The sequence below is a fragment of the Chelonoidis abingdonii genome, chromosome 2 (assembly GCF_003597395.2).
Source record: "Chelonoidis abingdonii isolate Lonesome George chromosome 2, CheloAbing_2.0, whole genome shotgun sequence".
Classification (NCBI taxonomy): domain Eukaryota; kingdom Metazoa; phylum Chordata; order Testudines; family Testudinidae; genus Chelonoidis; species Chelonoidis abingdonii.
In genome coordinates, this window is record NC_133770.1 from 87455013 (window position 1) to 87472913 (window position 17901).

The 17901-nt window shown below is 40.6% G+C and overlaps 1 protein-coding gene across 2 annotated transcripts; it reads right to left on the bottom strand.

Moving 5' to 3' along the window:
* Nucleotides 1–10611: 10611 nt before the first annotated feature.
* EIF1B (eukaryotic translation initiation factor 1B) lies at nt 10612–17554 on the bottom strand. Of its 2 annotated transcripts, XR_012655242.1 has the most exons (5): nt 17348–17554; nt 14693–14856; nt 13655–13756; nt 13379–13529; nt 10612–10980 (listed from the first exon to the last, which is right to left on the bottom strand). XR_012655242.1 is itself a non-coding variant. In XM_032763363.2 (4 exons), the coding sequence occupies exons 1-4, from the start codon at nt 17376–17378 to the stop codon at nt 10936–10938; spliced, it is 342 nt and encodes a 113-aa protein (XP_032619254.1). In that variant the 5' UTR covers nt 17379–17554; the 3' UTR covers nt 10612–10935. The 2 variants fall into 2 exon arrangements, 1 of the variants encoding a protein (XP_032619254.1); XM_032763363.2 differs by lacking the exon at nt 13379–13529.
* Nucleotides 17555–17901: the final 347 nt, after the last annotated feature.

Genomic DNA, 17901 nt, shown 5'->3' on the forward strand with positions numbered 1-17901 from the left:
CATCAAGAGAGAGGGTGGGGACAGGTGTTTTGCTTGATGGTCTGCCTGAGTCACAGGTACTATTTGACCTGCCCCTTTCCACTGTTTAAAGACAGAGCTGATTACGCTCCATAGATAGTCTTTTGTTTTGTTAAGTGACCACTGAAATCACTGATAATCAGGTCTAAGTGGCAGGGCCGCCGAGAGGGGAGGCAAGTGGGGCAATTTGCCCCAGGCCCCACAGGGGCCTCACGAGAATATAGTATTCTATAGTATTGCAACTTTTTATATGGAAGGGGCCCCCGAAACTGCTTTGCCCCAGGCCCCCTGAATCCTCTGGGCGGCCCTGCCTACACAGCTGTACGACCACAGCTGTAACTCCCAGCGCTGCACATTTCCAAGTGTAGCCAAGGCCTGAGGCTTTGGCAAGCACAGAAACTTTGGCTCAAGTCAACTAGTCTTCCACTTACTTTGAGAGAACAAAAGATCTAAGCACTGCAGTTAATAGATTCATAGAATTTAAGACAGAAGGGGCCATTATGCTTATCTAGTCTGACATCTCCTGTGTAACACAGGTTATTGAATTTCACAAAGTGATGACTGCATCAAACCCGTAACTTCTGGTTGAGCTGGAGCATATCTTTAAGAAAGACAATCAATCTTAGTTTAAAGACTTCAAGTGACAGAGAAACCCGTCACATCCTTAGGTAAGTTTTTCCAATAGTTAACTATCCTCACTGTTAAAAATGTGCCTTTTATTTCTAATCCTGATTTGTGCAGCTTCTAGTGATTGGATCTTATTATGCCTTTGTCTGCTGACTTACAGAGAAATCTTCAGATTGCTCAGAAATCTTCTCCCATGTAGGTACTTAAATCAGATTTGTAAAGACAATTTAGGTGAGTAAAGATGCAGATAGCCTCCTAGTACAATTTTCACAAGTGTCTAAATTAGGCACGTAGGCATTTTTGAAAATCTCACTAGGCAAATATTTGTATCAAATACATTTACAAACCTGGCCCTTCTGGACCATAATCAAGTCATTTATTGGGGTAATGCAGTCCCAATTAACCCAATAGCCTAATTACATAATGGCAATGAGAAGGCATTAAAACTGATTTTTAAACATCCATAATACTAACAGCCTGACCTGCTGTTTATCTGCAACTGGAAGATTTCAGAGGTAATGGATCATAATTTTGATACTCACCACTGTTTGGAATCCCAATTCTGAGTGAGCTTAAAACAGAAGTTCTGTTACAACAAAAGTTCTGGTAAAAGGTTAAAACAATAAGCTGTTCACATGATGCTTGGGTTTCACAGAAAAGATATTGTCAAGTTAAACTTGTCCCAAAAATTAGAATCTACTTAAAACCGCAAAATTGGCACAGTAAAATTTAAGACCAATTGAAATGCTTCCATATCTTGTTTGCTTTTCATATTCAAATAGAAACTTTAAAAAATATCAACCTCTTCCCCCTGTAGTGTTTGCAACACAAATATTGGCATAATTTGGTAGTGTAGGAGAAGCAGAAAAGGAAACCAGCTTGTCAGTTTTCCTTGTACACACTGTGAGAAATGCAAAAAAAGCAAATGAATTGAACAGGTAAATTAGAAGTTTTACATAATTACAGTTTTATAATGTGAAGAGTTATTTGTAACATTTGATCAAGCAACTAGTTTTTCACTTACATCTTGACATTTGTAACATATATATATATAAATCTTAATGTATGATATATTTAAGCTATTTAACATTTTATATATAACATATACCATTAAAAATAGCTTAGAGATATCAGCTATAAGCTATATTAAAGGGATACTAATAAACGTTACAGATAAAATGTTAGTATCCCTTTAAAAATAGCTTAGCCTGTATAAGAAGAGTGAGGCAGGGTGTTGAGCATTCTAATCTTCACAATTACTTTCAAATATATTACTATTCACCAAAGCATTGTGTGTGCAGTAGAAATCTCCCCGGCATAAACAATTAGGCACAGCTTACACATTCATAGGTCATCACAATATAATTTTACACCACCTTATAATATGTAGCAAAATTTCTCTCTATTTAATAGTCATCGCAGTATGTTTGTTCATACTGCATTATCTTGGCATTCGTGGAACCGTATTAAGTAACCCTATCGCAATTTTCTTGAATAATGTATAAATTATTAACCTAAGATACTACCTTATAACTTTATAAATCATCTGAGGCAGCACTTCCACATCATGTGCTCCTGGGGTCTGGCCCAGATATGGTTTTGAGTAAAAAGATGTTACAAGAGACTGAAGATATATACAACTACCACTACAGAGCATGCACCAAGCACAATTTATATGGCCATTTTTAGCAAGGTTGTACAGCAGGATATGTAAGAGAATTGCCAATGTTTGCCTTATATATATGTATACTATTTACTGAGGAGTAGCGCATTATTTAACATTTTCCATAAGCAATTCCTACATTACCAGAAGGCACCCCAATCTCTGCATTTCTTTTACAACAGGGCTGGATTCCCATGGACTTGTTAGTAAAAGCACAAAACCACAGCAAGCCAAGTAGTTTTTCAGAGAAATAAACACAATAGTTCTCAACAGGATGTAACAATTATTAGATGTAACAATTATTCTTATACTTTTCGCTGTACAGCAGTTCCATGACTGCCAAATACACATTAAGTATTTATGCCTTATTTTGGTGTTTAGGCAGTAAAACATCCATGTGTTTAAGGTGCTCACTTGAAAGGAGAGCTTTGTGGTGAAAGCATTGGACATAGACTCAGAAGACCTGAGTTTCAGCTCTACTAATGACTTTCTGTGTGGCCTCACTCAAGCTGTATAAACACAGAGACTTAACTACTGTTGTAAAGCAGCAGAACTGTGCTTGACCATGTTTTTTTGCTATAATCATAGCAAAGATGGTTTAACAGGGACAACTTACCAAGCCGATAACTCATTTTTAAGGGCAGTATGACAGCATGCAGACACAAGCTATATTTGAAAACAGTTAAGAATCTACTGTGGGCAGAGACTTATTCTAACTGCCAGTACTTACATCATGTAAAAATATTGTGACTGTCCAGAATGCTAGATGATTCTCCTCTCCCTAACATTCTCGAGATAGTATCAACAGCCTTGTTTTAGAACTGTGAGATCATTCCAGAACATGGCACAGTATGCTTAACTACTTAAGTCAGTTAACAGAGCCACAGATTGAAACTTAAAACTGCAACATATTGTTTCTCACACTGAGAAGTACATTCCCCATTTAAACTCTGCTTCCTTCAAGTATTTTTGTTACATAATGAAAAGACAATTCAGAAAACTGATTATGCAAGGCTCAAGTACTAATATTAAACATTAGATATTAGAGGATATTAGTGCTGTCAAGCGATTAAAAAAATTAATCATGATTAATTGCATGATTAATCACTCTGTTAAACAATAATAGAATATCATTTATTTAGAGTGTTTTCTACATTTTCAAATATATTGATTTCAATTACAACACAGAATACAAAGTGTACAGCGTGGGGCAGGGTTGGAGTTGGGGCAGGGCCGGGAGCAGAGGGGAGTTGAGCACCCACCAGCGCCAGCAGAAGTTGGCGCCTATGATCAGTAGCATGGGAGCATGTCCTCCGGAGTGGTGGCCAAAGCATGAAGGGGCATACAAATGTTTAGCATATCTGGCACATAAATACCTTGCAATATGGGCTACAAAAATGCCACACAAATGCCTTTTCTCACTTTCAGGTGAGATTGTAAATAAGAAGAGGGTAGCATTATCTGCTATAAATGTAAACAAACTTGTTTGTCCTAGCAATTGGCTGAACAAGAAGTAGGACTGAATGGACTTATAGGCTCTAAATGTTTTACATTGTTTTGTTATTGAGTGTAGTTATGTAACCAAAAAAAATCTACATTTGTAAGTCGCACTTTCATGATAAAGAGATTGCACTATGGTACTTGTATGAGGTGCACTGAAAAATACTATTTTATCATTTTTACAGTGCAAATATTTGGAATAAAAAATAAATATAAAGTAAGCACTGTATACTCTGTATTCTGTGTTGTAATAGAATATATTTGAAAGCGTAGAAAAACATCCAAAAATATTTAATAAATTTCAATCAGTATTCTGTTGTCTAACAGTGCGACTGATCACAATTATTTTAATCGCAATTCATTGTCTTGAGTTAATCGCATGAGTTAACTGCGATTAATCGACAGCCCTAAAGGATATACATTACTCATATTTTCCAAGAAGGAATCTATCTTAAAAATGGCATAAACTTTAGTTTTTTAGAAAATGTACATAAGACAACACTAGTACAATTTCTTTTAGATAGTCTCACATTCTCTCAACTAGATAGCATTACTGAAAAACAGGTTAAGACTTAACATGAAGTGATCAGTTACAGAAATGTAACTGAAACAGAAATGTGTGCCAAATAGTTAAAAACAAAAACAAAACCCACAACTTCAAAACAATCTCTATATGTAGACTAGAAGTAGTATGTAAAATGAATCTGTTTAAAAATCAGTAAACACTTAGTTTTTCCCTTATTCAATTTCTAAAAACATTTGAATTGCCAATTCTAAAAATAATCAACATATTATTGTCAATGGAAACTTGTATACCACAAACCCCACAGGCTAACAGACACATTAACAGTTAAGACTTAATTAATCATAGGCTTGTGTGAATGCCTAGAATACAACCTGATGAAAGGAACCTGAGTGTACAAATGTTTAAACTTCAAAAAAAATGTGTGCTCTCTGTAGGGTCAATGAGTCATCTTAAGGATATTCACATACCTCACTGGTTAGAAGAATTTTTGATCCTTGCTAGGACTATTGTGATCAATGCCATTGCACCGAAAACGACTAAAGATAGTTTGTTTGGGGGTGGGTATTTGGGGGGCAAGGAGAGAGAGAGTTGGAAATAAACATATGGTAACAAGAATTTTTGGGGACTGCTGTATTTCAAAATAAGTATCTACACACTTCAGAGGGTCTGAAAATATTCAGTTAAAGTTTAACCACCAGCCCCCCTCCCCTATCCCCTGCTTACTACTGGGAGAATCCCCACTAGTTGACTCAGAATAGAAACAAGCAGTCCCTGTTGTGCACGTAGATTGCAAAGTATGGCCTTTTGTTGTATGATACACCTTGTACACACCATCCCAGCCTATAGCAGGAGGAAATTTCAGCCCTGTTTTAACAAGAGCATGGTACAGGGAGTCTATGGACCATTGCCTTCAGCAAGGATGTCAAAAAATGCTAATCACTCACCTGTAGCATGAATACGGTGATCAGGGTATTCCCCAGACAGCTGGGTGCTGGATGAAATCAGGATCTTGCGCACATTATATGAACAAGGTGATAAGCCCCAAACCCATCAGTAAGAGTGGCTTCCGGTATTTCCTCTACTTACTGATGGATTTGGAACATACAAGTCTATATGTAGTGTTTTGTTTAGGATGACAGGAGTATGTAGACCATAACCAGGATGGCAGAGAGTGATCAGGGAGAACAGGGCAGAGTTAAAGTTGGTGTTGAAAACTGCATATCCCAGCCTCTGATGTAATTGTTTTGTGGGAATTTCCTTAGTATTTTAAAACCAACCGGTTTAAAGCGTTATTTCTATTTCTTTCTGGCATTATTTTTAGAGTAGAGTACAACCTAAGCTACTTGAGACAACTACCCCAAATCATACAAAATAAAGGCATAGCCCCTGATCTTTTACTAGTGAAACAGCCCTACAGGAAAAAGAGCAACCTGCTTAGTATGCATAAGGAATAGGTTGGAGAATAATATGGAAAATATGCCATTATATAAATCAGTAGTATGCCCACAGTTGGAAACAGTCACCCATTTCAAAAAGGATGCTGCACAATTGAAGGGGATGAGGGAAAAAGGACAATGAGATTGACTGGAGATTTGGAAAAACTCATCTAAAGATTTTATGTCTCAGCACATGAACGAAGGACATTTGAAATTGAAAGGTTGCAAATTCAAAACTGATACAAGGAAATGCTTTTACTTTCAGCAAGTAATTAGACTGTGGAACTCATTGCCATATTATATTGTTTAAGTGAAGGGACTGGCCATGCATATGAGTAATTTTCAGTGAATGCTAAAAAGTTTTGAAATATGAAATCTCATGACAGTTTAAAGCAAGCTAACTATTAGCTTAGGGGGGGAAGACCTTCATAGGGGCTGATTATTGCTAAAGGCTAAGATTTAATCATGGGTATTTTTAGTACAAGGCATGGACAGGTTACAGGACTGTGATTTTTTGTTTCTTGCCTATAACCTGTCCATGATGTATACCATAAATACCCGATTGAATTGTGGGGTGGGATGAGCAGCACTGCATGGGCGGGAAGCCCCTGGCACTAGCTACAGGGGTAGTCCCAGGGGCCCGCTGCCACTCTTGCCACCCCCTAGGGGACCAGCTCCAGTGGGCCCATTGCCGATCCAGCTGCCACTTGGGGGAGAGTGCTGGGAGGCCTGCTACTGTGCTGACCGCTGACGGGGGGCAGGGGAGGGGAACCCCACAGGGGGGCTGCTGCTCCCGTTGCCACGGTGGTGGGGGGGAGGGGAGAAGAGACACACAATGCCCTGGGTTAGGCACTTCTCCAGCCTCCCGGGGATCACTGCCCAGAGCTGCTGAGCTATGGCTACTCCCCCTACCCCTGGGACTGCTGCTCAGGTGGTCCCTGGGGTCAGCTACATCAGCAGCTGCTCAGGTGGTCCCAGGGGCCAGCTGCCAGGCACTGCCTGCCAGAACAGCAGCTGGCTGCAAGGCTGTCCAAGTGGCTGGCTGCAGAGCTGCTCCGGCAGCAGCCAGTGGGGCCCACTGTTTGGGCAGCCCCAGTTCAGCCACACCAATTACTGCAGAAGTCACAGAGGTGGCAGGTGGTCACAGAATCCATCAGCTTCATGACAGAGCCTTAATTATTGCACATCTGCCTGCTGAGGTTTCTTGCACCTTCCTCTGAAGCATGTGGTGCTGAGTCTGGCTATTGTCAGAAACAAGTTACTGAACTAGGCAGACTGTAGGTGTGATTGAAGATAGGAATTGCTATGTTCTTGTGAATTTAAGAACTCCACAGGAAGGAGTGTGCACAGCTTACATAGTCTGCAGCTTTCAGGATTATGGGCTCTCTCTGTGTGAAGGGATAGGGTACATTACCTCATTTGGTATCAAGGTGAGATGGTTCAGTTAATTGTACTTACAATGTTCCTAACAGAATTAGAAAGCAATAAGCTCTACAGAAGACATCTTGAATGATTAAAATACTAATTTCCAGAATGGTTTGACCAATTAAGTCACAGATTTTATGGCCAGCAGGAACCACTATGATCAAGTCTGACCTGACAAAGTAATTTCACCCAGTAATTCCTACATCAAACCCATAACTTCTGGATGAACCACAGCACATCTTTTAAATCAAGACTGATGTTTTTATAAAGACTTAGTGATGGAGAAACCCTCCCATTCTGTGTGGAGATTAAAGAGCTCTTTATCAAATCTTTTCCCACATAGGCAGTTATACAGCATCGGGTCACTTAACTTGCTCTTTGTTAAGTTAACTAGACAAAGCTTTTAAAGTCTAACTGTAAGGTAGGTTTCCAGGCCTCAAATCATTTTCATAGCTCTTTTCTGAACTCTTTCCAATTCTCAAACATATCTTTGAAACACGGAGACAGTACACTAGTAGTGATCTCACCAGTTAACTTAGTTTTAACATTACATTGCAGAGAGAAGTGACAAGGAAAGCAGGTTGGGCTTGTTTTGAGGATAGGAATAAATCCTGAATTTCCAATGAAAACTTAGTTATAATCTTATCAAGTCACCATTCTAGTTTCAAAAAAATCAAGGTTAGTGAAACTGATTTGTGTTTTATTCTAGATGGGTGTAACTTTCTCTTGTATTACTACCACATTAAAACTTAGCTATTCAAGCTTTAGCAAAACATTACTTACTTACACCCCCTCAATAGGAAGTAAAAAAACAAAAATTTCCATGCAGCATGAAATCAAGTCACACCCCCACATATTTCTAACAAGATATTAAGAACTTAGCAAGCTTTTTCTGCTGCACAAGCTTTTAAACAGAGGAAAGAAAATATGGCAATAAAAAGGCTTAGTCACTATGCTTAAAATAAAAAAATTTAAGGATGGATGATTCAGTTTTCAAAAACCCCCAATGGATGCCATCTGCATCTAGGAGTCAGATTCTGAGTAACATGATGAGAGTCTGTATCCCTATCTTCACCCTTTCTACAACACTGGTATTTTTTGTACAAGTCATGGACAGGTCACAGGGATGCCTTGTGAGGGATATCATTTGAACACTCAATTTGCTGAGTACTGTCCTGGTAAAATGTGTGAGACAACATTCTATGTAAAGTTAAGATTCTACTGTGACAGGTTCCAAGTGTAGAAAACCAGGCACAAACCAGTTCCTCAGAGACAAAAGGCAAACTGATGCCTTGGCCAGCTGTGAATATAATCAAATGGACTAGCACCTGGTTAAGCAGCCATTCTTTGACAGGAAAAAAGGGTGTGAGCAAGTAGTTTACAGCTTGGTCAAGGAACAGCTGTGGGTTCCTATGCAAAGAGCCTCTGTCTCTTGAACCTCAGCTGGAGATGATTCTCAAAGAAGAAAATATAAGCGAAAACAGAGGACACAAATCATCTTTGTCCACAACACCTGAAGGCCAAGGAAAAATATTGGACTGCAGGATGGAGTCATGGCTGAAAGCATCCAGCAAGACTGCAAAAGGAAGAGACTTGTTTTGAATTCACTTGGCTTTAGTTAGATGTTAGTTGCATTTTACCTTTTATTTTCTTATAACCAAATTCCGGCTTTTATGCCTAATTACTTGTAATCGCTTAATCTTTCTGCAGTTAATAAACTTGTTTGATCTAAACCAGTGTTTTGAAACTTCCATTTGAGTTAACAAGGTTTGTGCATATCCTTTTCTATTACAAAAAGACTACGAGCTTGTATTGTCCAAAAGTAAAGAGCTGGGCAGTACAAGATGAACATTTCTAGGGACAAGTCCAGAACTGGGAATTTGCTGGTGTAGTTGCTGTACTATAATTCAGGAGTGGCTGGCTAGAGCACTCGTAACACAGCTGGGAGTAATTTACATGCTAGAGGCTGTGTGAGAGCAGACCAGGCATGCTTGCTCTTTTTAGTGTAGCAGTGTAAAAGGTACCACAGGTTGGAGAATTAAAAGGACACAGCTGTTCAATAGTCTAGACTGTTCCCTGGGGAACATCACATGGCTTTCAGGTTAGACTGTAAAGAATGATTAGCAAAGCCCATGTTTACAGTAGGCACAGATGCAGCTAGACTGGGAAAATCTGTGCTTTGTACCCAATGAGTAAATGCACTGCCCCCCGAATGAAAGTAGCTGTACCAGGAAAAATGGGATTACCCCCCCCCCCACACACACACACGCATTAGCCAATGTAATTCAAAACTTATTTAGGTACAGAATGCAGCTCCCTGCCCCTACTTATTAGCTCCATAACTGCAGGATCATTTCTGATGTAGGCTGGTGGAAGGGGGTTACACCAGAGCTGCACCAATCCAATGTTTAGAAAGTCAAGCCCTTGAAGATGCGATAACTAGCAAACAGGTATTTGGTATAGCTCTGCAGCTCCCACAAACTGTACTTACTACTCAGTGAGCTCCTGTTAATCCTGATGTTTGTACATAGAATCTTAAACCAGTATAAAAAATTTGGGGGGGGGTACATTTGGTGGGGGGACAGGATATTGGGAGAACAAAAGTCATTTAATGCCCTCAGCTATGGCAGGTGTTTTGTAATTTCCTGATTCAGCATATCTGAGGTACCTATTCAGAAGCTATCCATGCCTTTCCCAAAAAAGGAAGAGATCTTTGCATATTTCAGTAATACGAAACATTTAGTTTTTCTCTATGAAGAGATACAGCCTAGAGATGGAAGTCCCTTTAACGGAAACTAGAAGGCCAGCTTAATAAAAACATTGTTTCAAACAAAATAGAATGACCTTTTTGACAGAAAAGGTTACCTAAGCCAACTTTCTGAAATAACCACTATCCTAGATAAGGAACTAAACTCCAAAGGCATGATGTGGTAGAAGCCATTTCAAAACTTTTTCCCTCCATTTGGGAGAAGGGAAGAGAAGAGCATTTCTTTTAAACTTTTTTGGTGCTGAAGATAATGGCAGTGTGTAATAGAAAACCTAGATGTGAAGTATAATAGCCAAGGTCCTCTAAGAAATCAGGACTGCTTACAAAAGTCCTCTTGACTGTAAGACTAGCATTTCAGAATTTACTGATTATCTTAGATTTTAACAGAGTGAAGATCCAGTTCTTAATTGTACAAACTAAGAATAATTGTATTAATAAAATTGGTATTCAAATGCACCAACTCAGAAGAGATTGTAAAGGCCTAACTTATCTTACTTTTGATTTTAATTAGCTAACACTTCATTATGCAGACCTCAGTTTAGTTGGTATTCAGTAAACAAAACTTGCCACAGAGCTGTTTTATCACACTAAATCAGGACTGTTGCCTAAGTGTTCCAAATACTCAAAAGAAATATACAAAGAGACTTAATTTTTAAGCTGCAACATACATGGTTTTAATACAACAAAAACATTTAAGTCAGGTGAAAAGTAATAAACTCAACAATCAGCACTAAAAAACATTTCCATTGGAAATGTGTTAAAATTCACAAAGGTCTTCATTACCATCTTACTGCAATTTTTTTGTGTGTTTCTAGTCTAGACACCACATGTTTTCTGTAATCATGCAAATGTGAATTAAGCTTTAAATGCTTAGGTAAGTGGGAAGTCCATTTACTGAAAAGACTCATTTCACAGTTTAGCCAGCGTGAGTATGAACAAAAACTGCAGAATTCTTCATGCGATTATACACATTTTAAAAACCATGAACTTTCAGCTGCTCCTCCTTGACAATGCCAACCTGCAAAAGGGAAACACATTTCAGTAAAGCTTCTGTACTGTGGAGTGGCCATAACATTACATCAAGAGAGAAGATCTAGAAGTCATTAGGAGTGACAAGGGACTCTAGGTGCATCAAGTGGTGCAATACAGGATTTATGGCCATTTTCCAGGTTCCAGAATCAAATGTTAGAGAGAATTATCTCCAGAAGTTTGCCCCAAAGAATTATGTACCTTAAATTTTTTATTTAAGAACCTGGTTACTAGAAACACAGAACATCTCAATCCTTTAGTCTTTTCCACTTACCCTTTCAATCTGAACTGCTTAGAAAACCACAACTGATAACACATGCCTTCAAACAGCAGATAGTGCTGAGTATTCTTACAGACAAAAAATATTAGCTATTTTCCCCTCCACCCCACAGCACCTGTTCATTATCAGTTATATTTGTCAGACATATTTTGGCTTTTACAACAAGAGGCAAAACTCAACACTTTGTTTCCCCAAAGAATGGGAATTGTTAATTCAACAGAGATGTGCAAGAACATTCAGAAACATTTTAGACTCGCAGAAGATGTTTATCACCCTGATTATCACAATACCGCACACAATCTAACTACTACACAATCACACAAAAAAGTGTAAGTACAGCAGAAGCAGGAAGCCTGCTAAGCAACCAGTGGGGCCACTGGACAATTGAGAAGCTAACGGGGCACTCAAGGATGATAAGGGCATTGTGGAGAAACTAAATGAATTATCTGCATTGTCTTCACAGCTGAAGATGTGAACGAGATTCCCAAACCCAAGCCATTCTTTTTAAGTGACAAATGTGAGGAACTGTCCCAGATTGAGGTGTCATTATAGGAGATTTTGGAACAAATTGATAAACTAAACAGCAATAAGTCACCAGGACCAGATGACACTCACCCAAGAGTTCTGAAGGAACTCAAATGTGAAAATGCAGAAGTACTAACCCTAGTCTGTACCTATCATTTAAATCAGCTTTTGTACCAAATGTCTGGAAGATAGCTAATGTGATGTCAATTTTTAAAAAGGGCTCCTGAGGTGATCCCAACAATTACAGGCTGGTACATCTGACTTCATTACTGGGCAAATTGGTTGAAACTATCGTAAACAAAATTGTCAGAGACACAGATGAATATAATTTGTTGGGGAAGAGTCAACATGGTCTTTGTAAATGGAAATCATGCCTCACCAATCTACTAGAATTCTTTGAGGGGGTCAACAAGCATGTGGACAAGGGGGATCCAGTGGATATAGTGTACTTAGATTTTCAGAAAACCATTGACAAGACCCCTCACCAAAGGCTCTTAAGCAAAGAAAGCTGTCATGAGATAAGAGGGAAAGTCCTCTCATGGATCAGTAACTGGTTAAAAGATAGGAAACAAAAAGGTAGGAATAAATGGTCAGTTTTCAGAATGAAGAGAGGTAAATAGTGGTCTCCCCCAAGGGTCTGTACTGGGCCTAGTCCTATTCAACATATTCATGAAGGATCTGGAAAAACAAGTAAACAGCGAGGTGGTAAAATCTGCAGATGATATAAAACTACTCAAGATAGTGAAGTCCCAGGCAGACTGCAAAGAGCTCCAAAAGAATCTCACAAAACTGGGTTAACTGGGCAACAAGGCAGATGAAATTCAGTGTTGATAAGTGTAATGTACATTGGAAAACAATCCCAACTATACATACAAAATGATGCAATCTAAAATTGGATGTTACCACACAAGAAAAATCTTGGAGTCATTGTGGATAGTTCTCTGAAAACATCCACTCTATGGGCAGTAGTAATCAAAAAAGCAAACAGGATGTTGGGAATCATTAAGAGAAAGATAATAAGACAGAAAATATCATATTGCCTCTATATAAATCCATGGTATGCACACATCTTGAATAGTGTGTGCAGATATGGTTGCCCCATCTCAAAAAAAGATGTACTGGAACTGGAAAAGGTTCAGAAAAGGGCAACAAAAATGATTAGGGGTATAAAAAGGCTGCCATATGAGAAGAGATTAATAAGACTGGGACTCTTCAGCTTGTAAAAAATAAGAGGGGAAATAACTGAGGCCTATAAAAATCATGACTGGTGTGGAGAAAGTAAATAAGCAAGTGTTATTTACTCACTCTCTCTCAAAACAAAAACTAGGGGTCACCAAATGACATTAATGGGCTGCAGATTTAACACAAATGAAGTATTCTTTCACACAATGCACAGTCTGGTGAACTCTTTGCCAGACTTGGTGAAGGACAAGACTATAACAGGGTTTAAATAAAGATCTAGATAAATTCATGGAGGACAGGTCCATCAATGGCTATTAGCCAGGATGTGCAGGGATGGTGTCCCTAGCTTCTGTCTGCCAGAAGCTGGGAATGAGCAACAGGGGATGGATCACTTGATTACCTGTTTTGTTCATTCCTTCTGGGGCACCTGATATTGGCCACTGTCGGAAGACAGGATACTGGGCTAGATGGACCTTTGGTCAGACCCAGTATGGCCGTTCTTATGTACTGCAAACATCTGGTTTTGTCCTTTCAGGTCAGTGTATTACGAGCTGTATTAAAGGTTCAAAAACTGGTTAAATGTAAAGAAATTAATATGATACCTTTAACAATTAAGGTCTTTATCAGTTTCAGAGAGATCTAAAATACTGCTAATGGTCTGTCTGTAGTCACTCACCTCTAAGAGGAATTGGCAAATGTTCTTTCTCTGGTCACCTTGAAGCTGGATAACTTCACCGTACTCAGGATGCTCAATCACAGTACCATTACAAGCAAATTTCTAGAAAAAACATTTATATTGTAAGACATCTCATGTAAACTGTAATGAAGCTTACTAGGCTTTACAGTATACTTTCACAACAGAAGCTGCATAAGATAAATATTGAAGGTTATAAATAAGTCACTTATGTATCAATAAAAGAATGGAAAGAGACAAACATGGTTAAAACTACACTATTCTGATTTTTAAAAACAGTATGGAAGCTAGTTGGTGACACCAGGCCAGCAGCATTACAGACACAAAAAGAACCCTGTAAGCTGGCAAGCTGCAACCCCCCAAACAAAATACTTAAAAGCCAAAAGATGGAAAGTCAAGCACAGGAATGTCTCATACAAGATTTGCCTGTCCAACTTGCCACTAGTTTCCATGTTTAAGAGTTTCACTGGAAACAACACTTTCTCACTGCAAATCAAAAATGGCAGAACCATGACATTAAAAGCAACACTCATGTCATTGGTGCAGGGAAGGATAGCTCAATGGTTTGAGCATTGGCCTGCTAAACCCAGGGTTGTGAGTTCAGTCCTTGAGGGGGCCATTTAAAGATCTGGGGCAAAAATCTGTCTGGCGATTGGCCCTGCTTTGAGCAGGGGGTTGGACTAGATGATCTCCTGAGGTCCCTTCCAACCCTGATAGTCTTATGATTTATATCTGCCAAATCAACAAAAATGGCAGACCCTTGTGGAAATTAACTAGATTACTTAGAACAAGTTTTAAGAGACTAACATTTGTAAAATAAACTGTTACTTTCAAGAATATTGTATTGTCCCTTGAACAAAGGTTATTATTGAATACAGTTTTGAAAACTGTTCCCTTCCCTTCTTGCTTTTAGCCATATGTGAAAATGAAGTAGACATATAGCAAAAAGTCAAAGTAAAATACTCAATTTTCACAAATTGGCATTGCATTCCTATTTCCATGTCAAGCTAGCAGCTTTACCTTTTTGAAGGCTTTCACAAGTTTTTTTTTGTCATAATCATCTGCAATTCCCTGAACAGTAGTTAATGTCTTCCTGCCGTTTCGTTGCTGGATCCTTATATGAATGTAATCCTCAGTCCCTGCCGGGAGTAAGTCGTCACCCTTAGTTGCATCAGCAAAGGGGTCTGCAGGGAAAAAGGCAGTTTACTACATATGAAGCATTTTTCATGCTAAAATGATAAATTGATAAAGCTAGCAGAGAATTTTCCAGTTATACAGAGCGCCCTTTGGAAGAATCTTGTTACTCTGATCCTAGGGATAAGAGTTAACAGGAAAAAACACACCTGTTCTTTCGTCCCAAACAGAACTAACTACATTATAATAGCTCTAGCTAACTCACTGTCATGTTTTCACCAACTTATATATTTGCCTTCTCTTCAAAATCCCCTCAAAAGGTTAAATAGATGACATAACCCCAAACTACTGTGTGTTTACTTGTTAAACCATAAACACCAAAATCCAAGAACTCTCACATCAAAACTCCATTTCACCCAGAGACTCATCACTTTAAGGGGGTGTCTCATCTAATATTTCTCCTGAAAAATTTCCCCACCAGTGAGGAGTCCTAGTTCCAGTCACCATAATTTTAAGCTCCATATGGAATGGTTCTAAGAGAAGATCTTCAAAACATGGTGATAAACATTGGCAGATACCAGGAACTGCAAACACACTATGCCCTCTGCAATTGGTACCTAGTTTCAGGCAAAAAGCCAATACAATTTATTTTAGCCTTGTCTACACAACAGCACCCTTCAGACTCCTCCAGTCTTCAACTGTATTGAAGCATGGGGAAAGAGAGCCAAGTGTCTTTAGAAGGGGATAAAGAAGAAAGTGGCTTCCTGTGCCATTCAACCAGTTTGAGGTATTCCCTACCCCCTAAACAAATGGCATTTAAATACCTTTTCTAACTAATTTAGATTAGACCTGCATGTTTCCGAAACAAACAATTCCTTCACCTGTTACATAGCATTCTTCAGCTAAATTAAGTAATGAGCTTTAGATCAAGATTTTCAGATGTTACGAGTGATTTAGGTTACCAATCTGAGCCACTTTAAAAGCTCCGATTATCAGAAAGTGTATAACTCAGCACTTGTGTGCTAAATTTGACACTTTAAAATGGCCTGAATTTCCAAAATTTAAGGTCCAAAAATGACTAGTCACATTTGAAAGTCTTCACTTAAGTATCTACCTATGCAACTCCACTACTTTCCAGAAGCAGAAACAAACCTCCAAGAGAAGGAATGCTCAGGTCTAAGAGCACCAGCAAACTAGCTTGGCAGCAGGCAAGGCACAGGCCTGGGCTGCAGAAGTAACTAAAATGGGGAGAGCATGGAAGAGGGGTCCAGTGGCTTGGGACAAAAAGCATCTAGAGGAGCAGGCACAACTCTGGCCTGTCAGGAACTAGAAGGAAGGAGAGGCAGGTTGGTTCCACATCCTCCGTAACTCTGTTAAAGAATCAAGGGATTCTGGATCACAGATGAATCTCTAGAGTCTGTACCTTATTAAAAGAGTCAGTGGGAGTGGGGGCATGGGAAGGGTTTAAATTCTGGGGCAAGTTGACCAAATAGGGATTTCAATCAGTGTGGCTATAAGGGAAGAGGGGACCAAGAAAGGAAAATCCCTTACTAAAGGAGATAAGACTCTGGACAGGGGGTGGGCCAATTCTTACTGACAAGATGAAGCTCCCCAGGCAGGTCAGTCCCTAGGATTTGGGATTCCACCCCAGGCAGCATGGTACCAGTACCTGGGATGCCTTCCTTAAGAATTAACAGACCCTGACCATGCAAAAATGAGGCCCCACAATCCATGCATGTCAATACCTGAAGGGGGCTCTACAGTAGGGCAGTCACCAGGATTTGGGGGCAAGAGTTTTTCCCCACTGAAGGACAGTGGGTGACAAGGAATGGAGAAAATAATCCCATGGCAGATCAATTGCCAGTGCCTGGGCAGATCCAATCCCAAAGGGTCTATACCAGGGGTCAGCAACCTTTCAGAAGTGCTGTGCCAAGTCTTCATTTATTCACTCTAATTTAAGATTTCATGTGCCAGTAATACATTTTAACATTTTTAAGAGAGCTCTTTCTATAATATATAACTATACTATTGTTGAATGTAAAGTAAACAAGATTTTTAAAATGTTTAAGCAGCTTCATTTAAAATTAAATTAAAATGCAGAGCTCACCCGACCCGTGGGCACTATCTGTGCAGTGTGAGTGCCACTGATATCAGCTCACATGCCCGTGCCATAGGGTACCTACCCCTGGTCTATACAGTGGAGGGGCGGGGGGAGAGAAGATATGAAGCTATCACTCCGGGAGGCGCTGCACAGCAGCGATGGGGGCAGCCTGGGCACTACCAGGAAGCACAGATCCCAGAGGGCAGACTATGGGGGGACGGATACCCGCAGTGCCCCTTGCCGAGACAAGGATAATGGACTGAGTGGGGACGCCCCCCATCAGGCTGCTCCCCGCTGCAAGGCAAAGCCCAGCCACCCGGGTTAGCGGAGGGGGAGGAGGCCCGGGGCCCCTTTCAGAGGATGGGACACGGCAAGCGAGGGGATCGCTCACGGGACGCTGGGCGAGCCTGGCAGCTGGCGGCAGGCCCAGGGGCGCTCACCGAAGGATTGGAGGTTCTGGATAGTGGACATGCGATTCAGTGGCGGGGCGCTGAGCAGGGGAGAAGGCCGCGGCTGGGTGCGCCCGGGTCACGTCTCACTGGATCTGCAGGGAGAAGAGAAAAAAAAAAAAAACCAAACCGCAAGTCCGGAGCTACAGCAGCGAGCCGGAGCGACACGCACAACGCGGATACACCAGCAACTGCTTCTCTCACAAAATGGCCGCACGCTCTTATGCCCGGCCCTTGCCCCAGCCGCGGGCACGTGACCTCCGTCGGCTCGAAGCATCCTGGGGAATGGAGTCCTCCCAAGCCGGCAGCAGGCAGCCGCAGAGCGGTGGGGGACTACGACCCCCAGCATGCACTGCGCCGTCGCCGCCAGCTGCCCGCCTGCTTCTCCTCCCGCCCCGCCCCACCCTGGTGTCTGTCTCTGCCGAGAGGCCGGTCCCGAAAGTGTTGGCTCGTTAGGGACCCTGCAGAGGTGGGGGGGACAGTGACACCCCCAGGGAGCAGACAGTGCACAGCGATCGCTGTATGTGCGACCCCTCCGGCCGGGT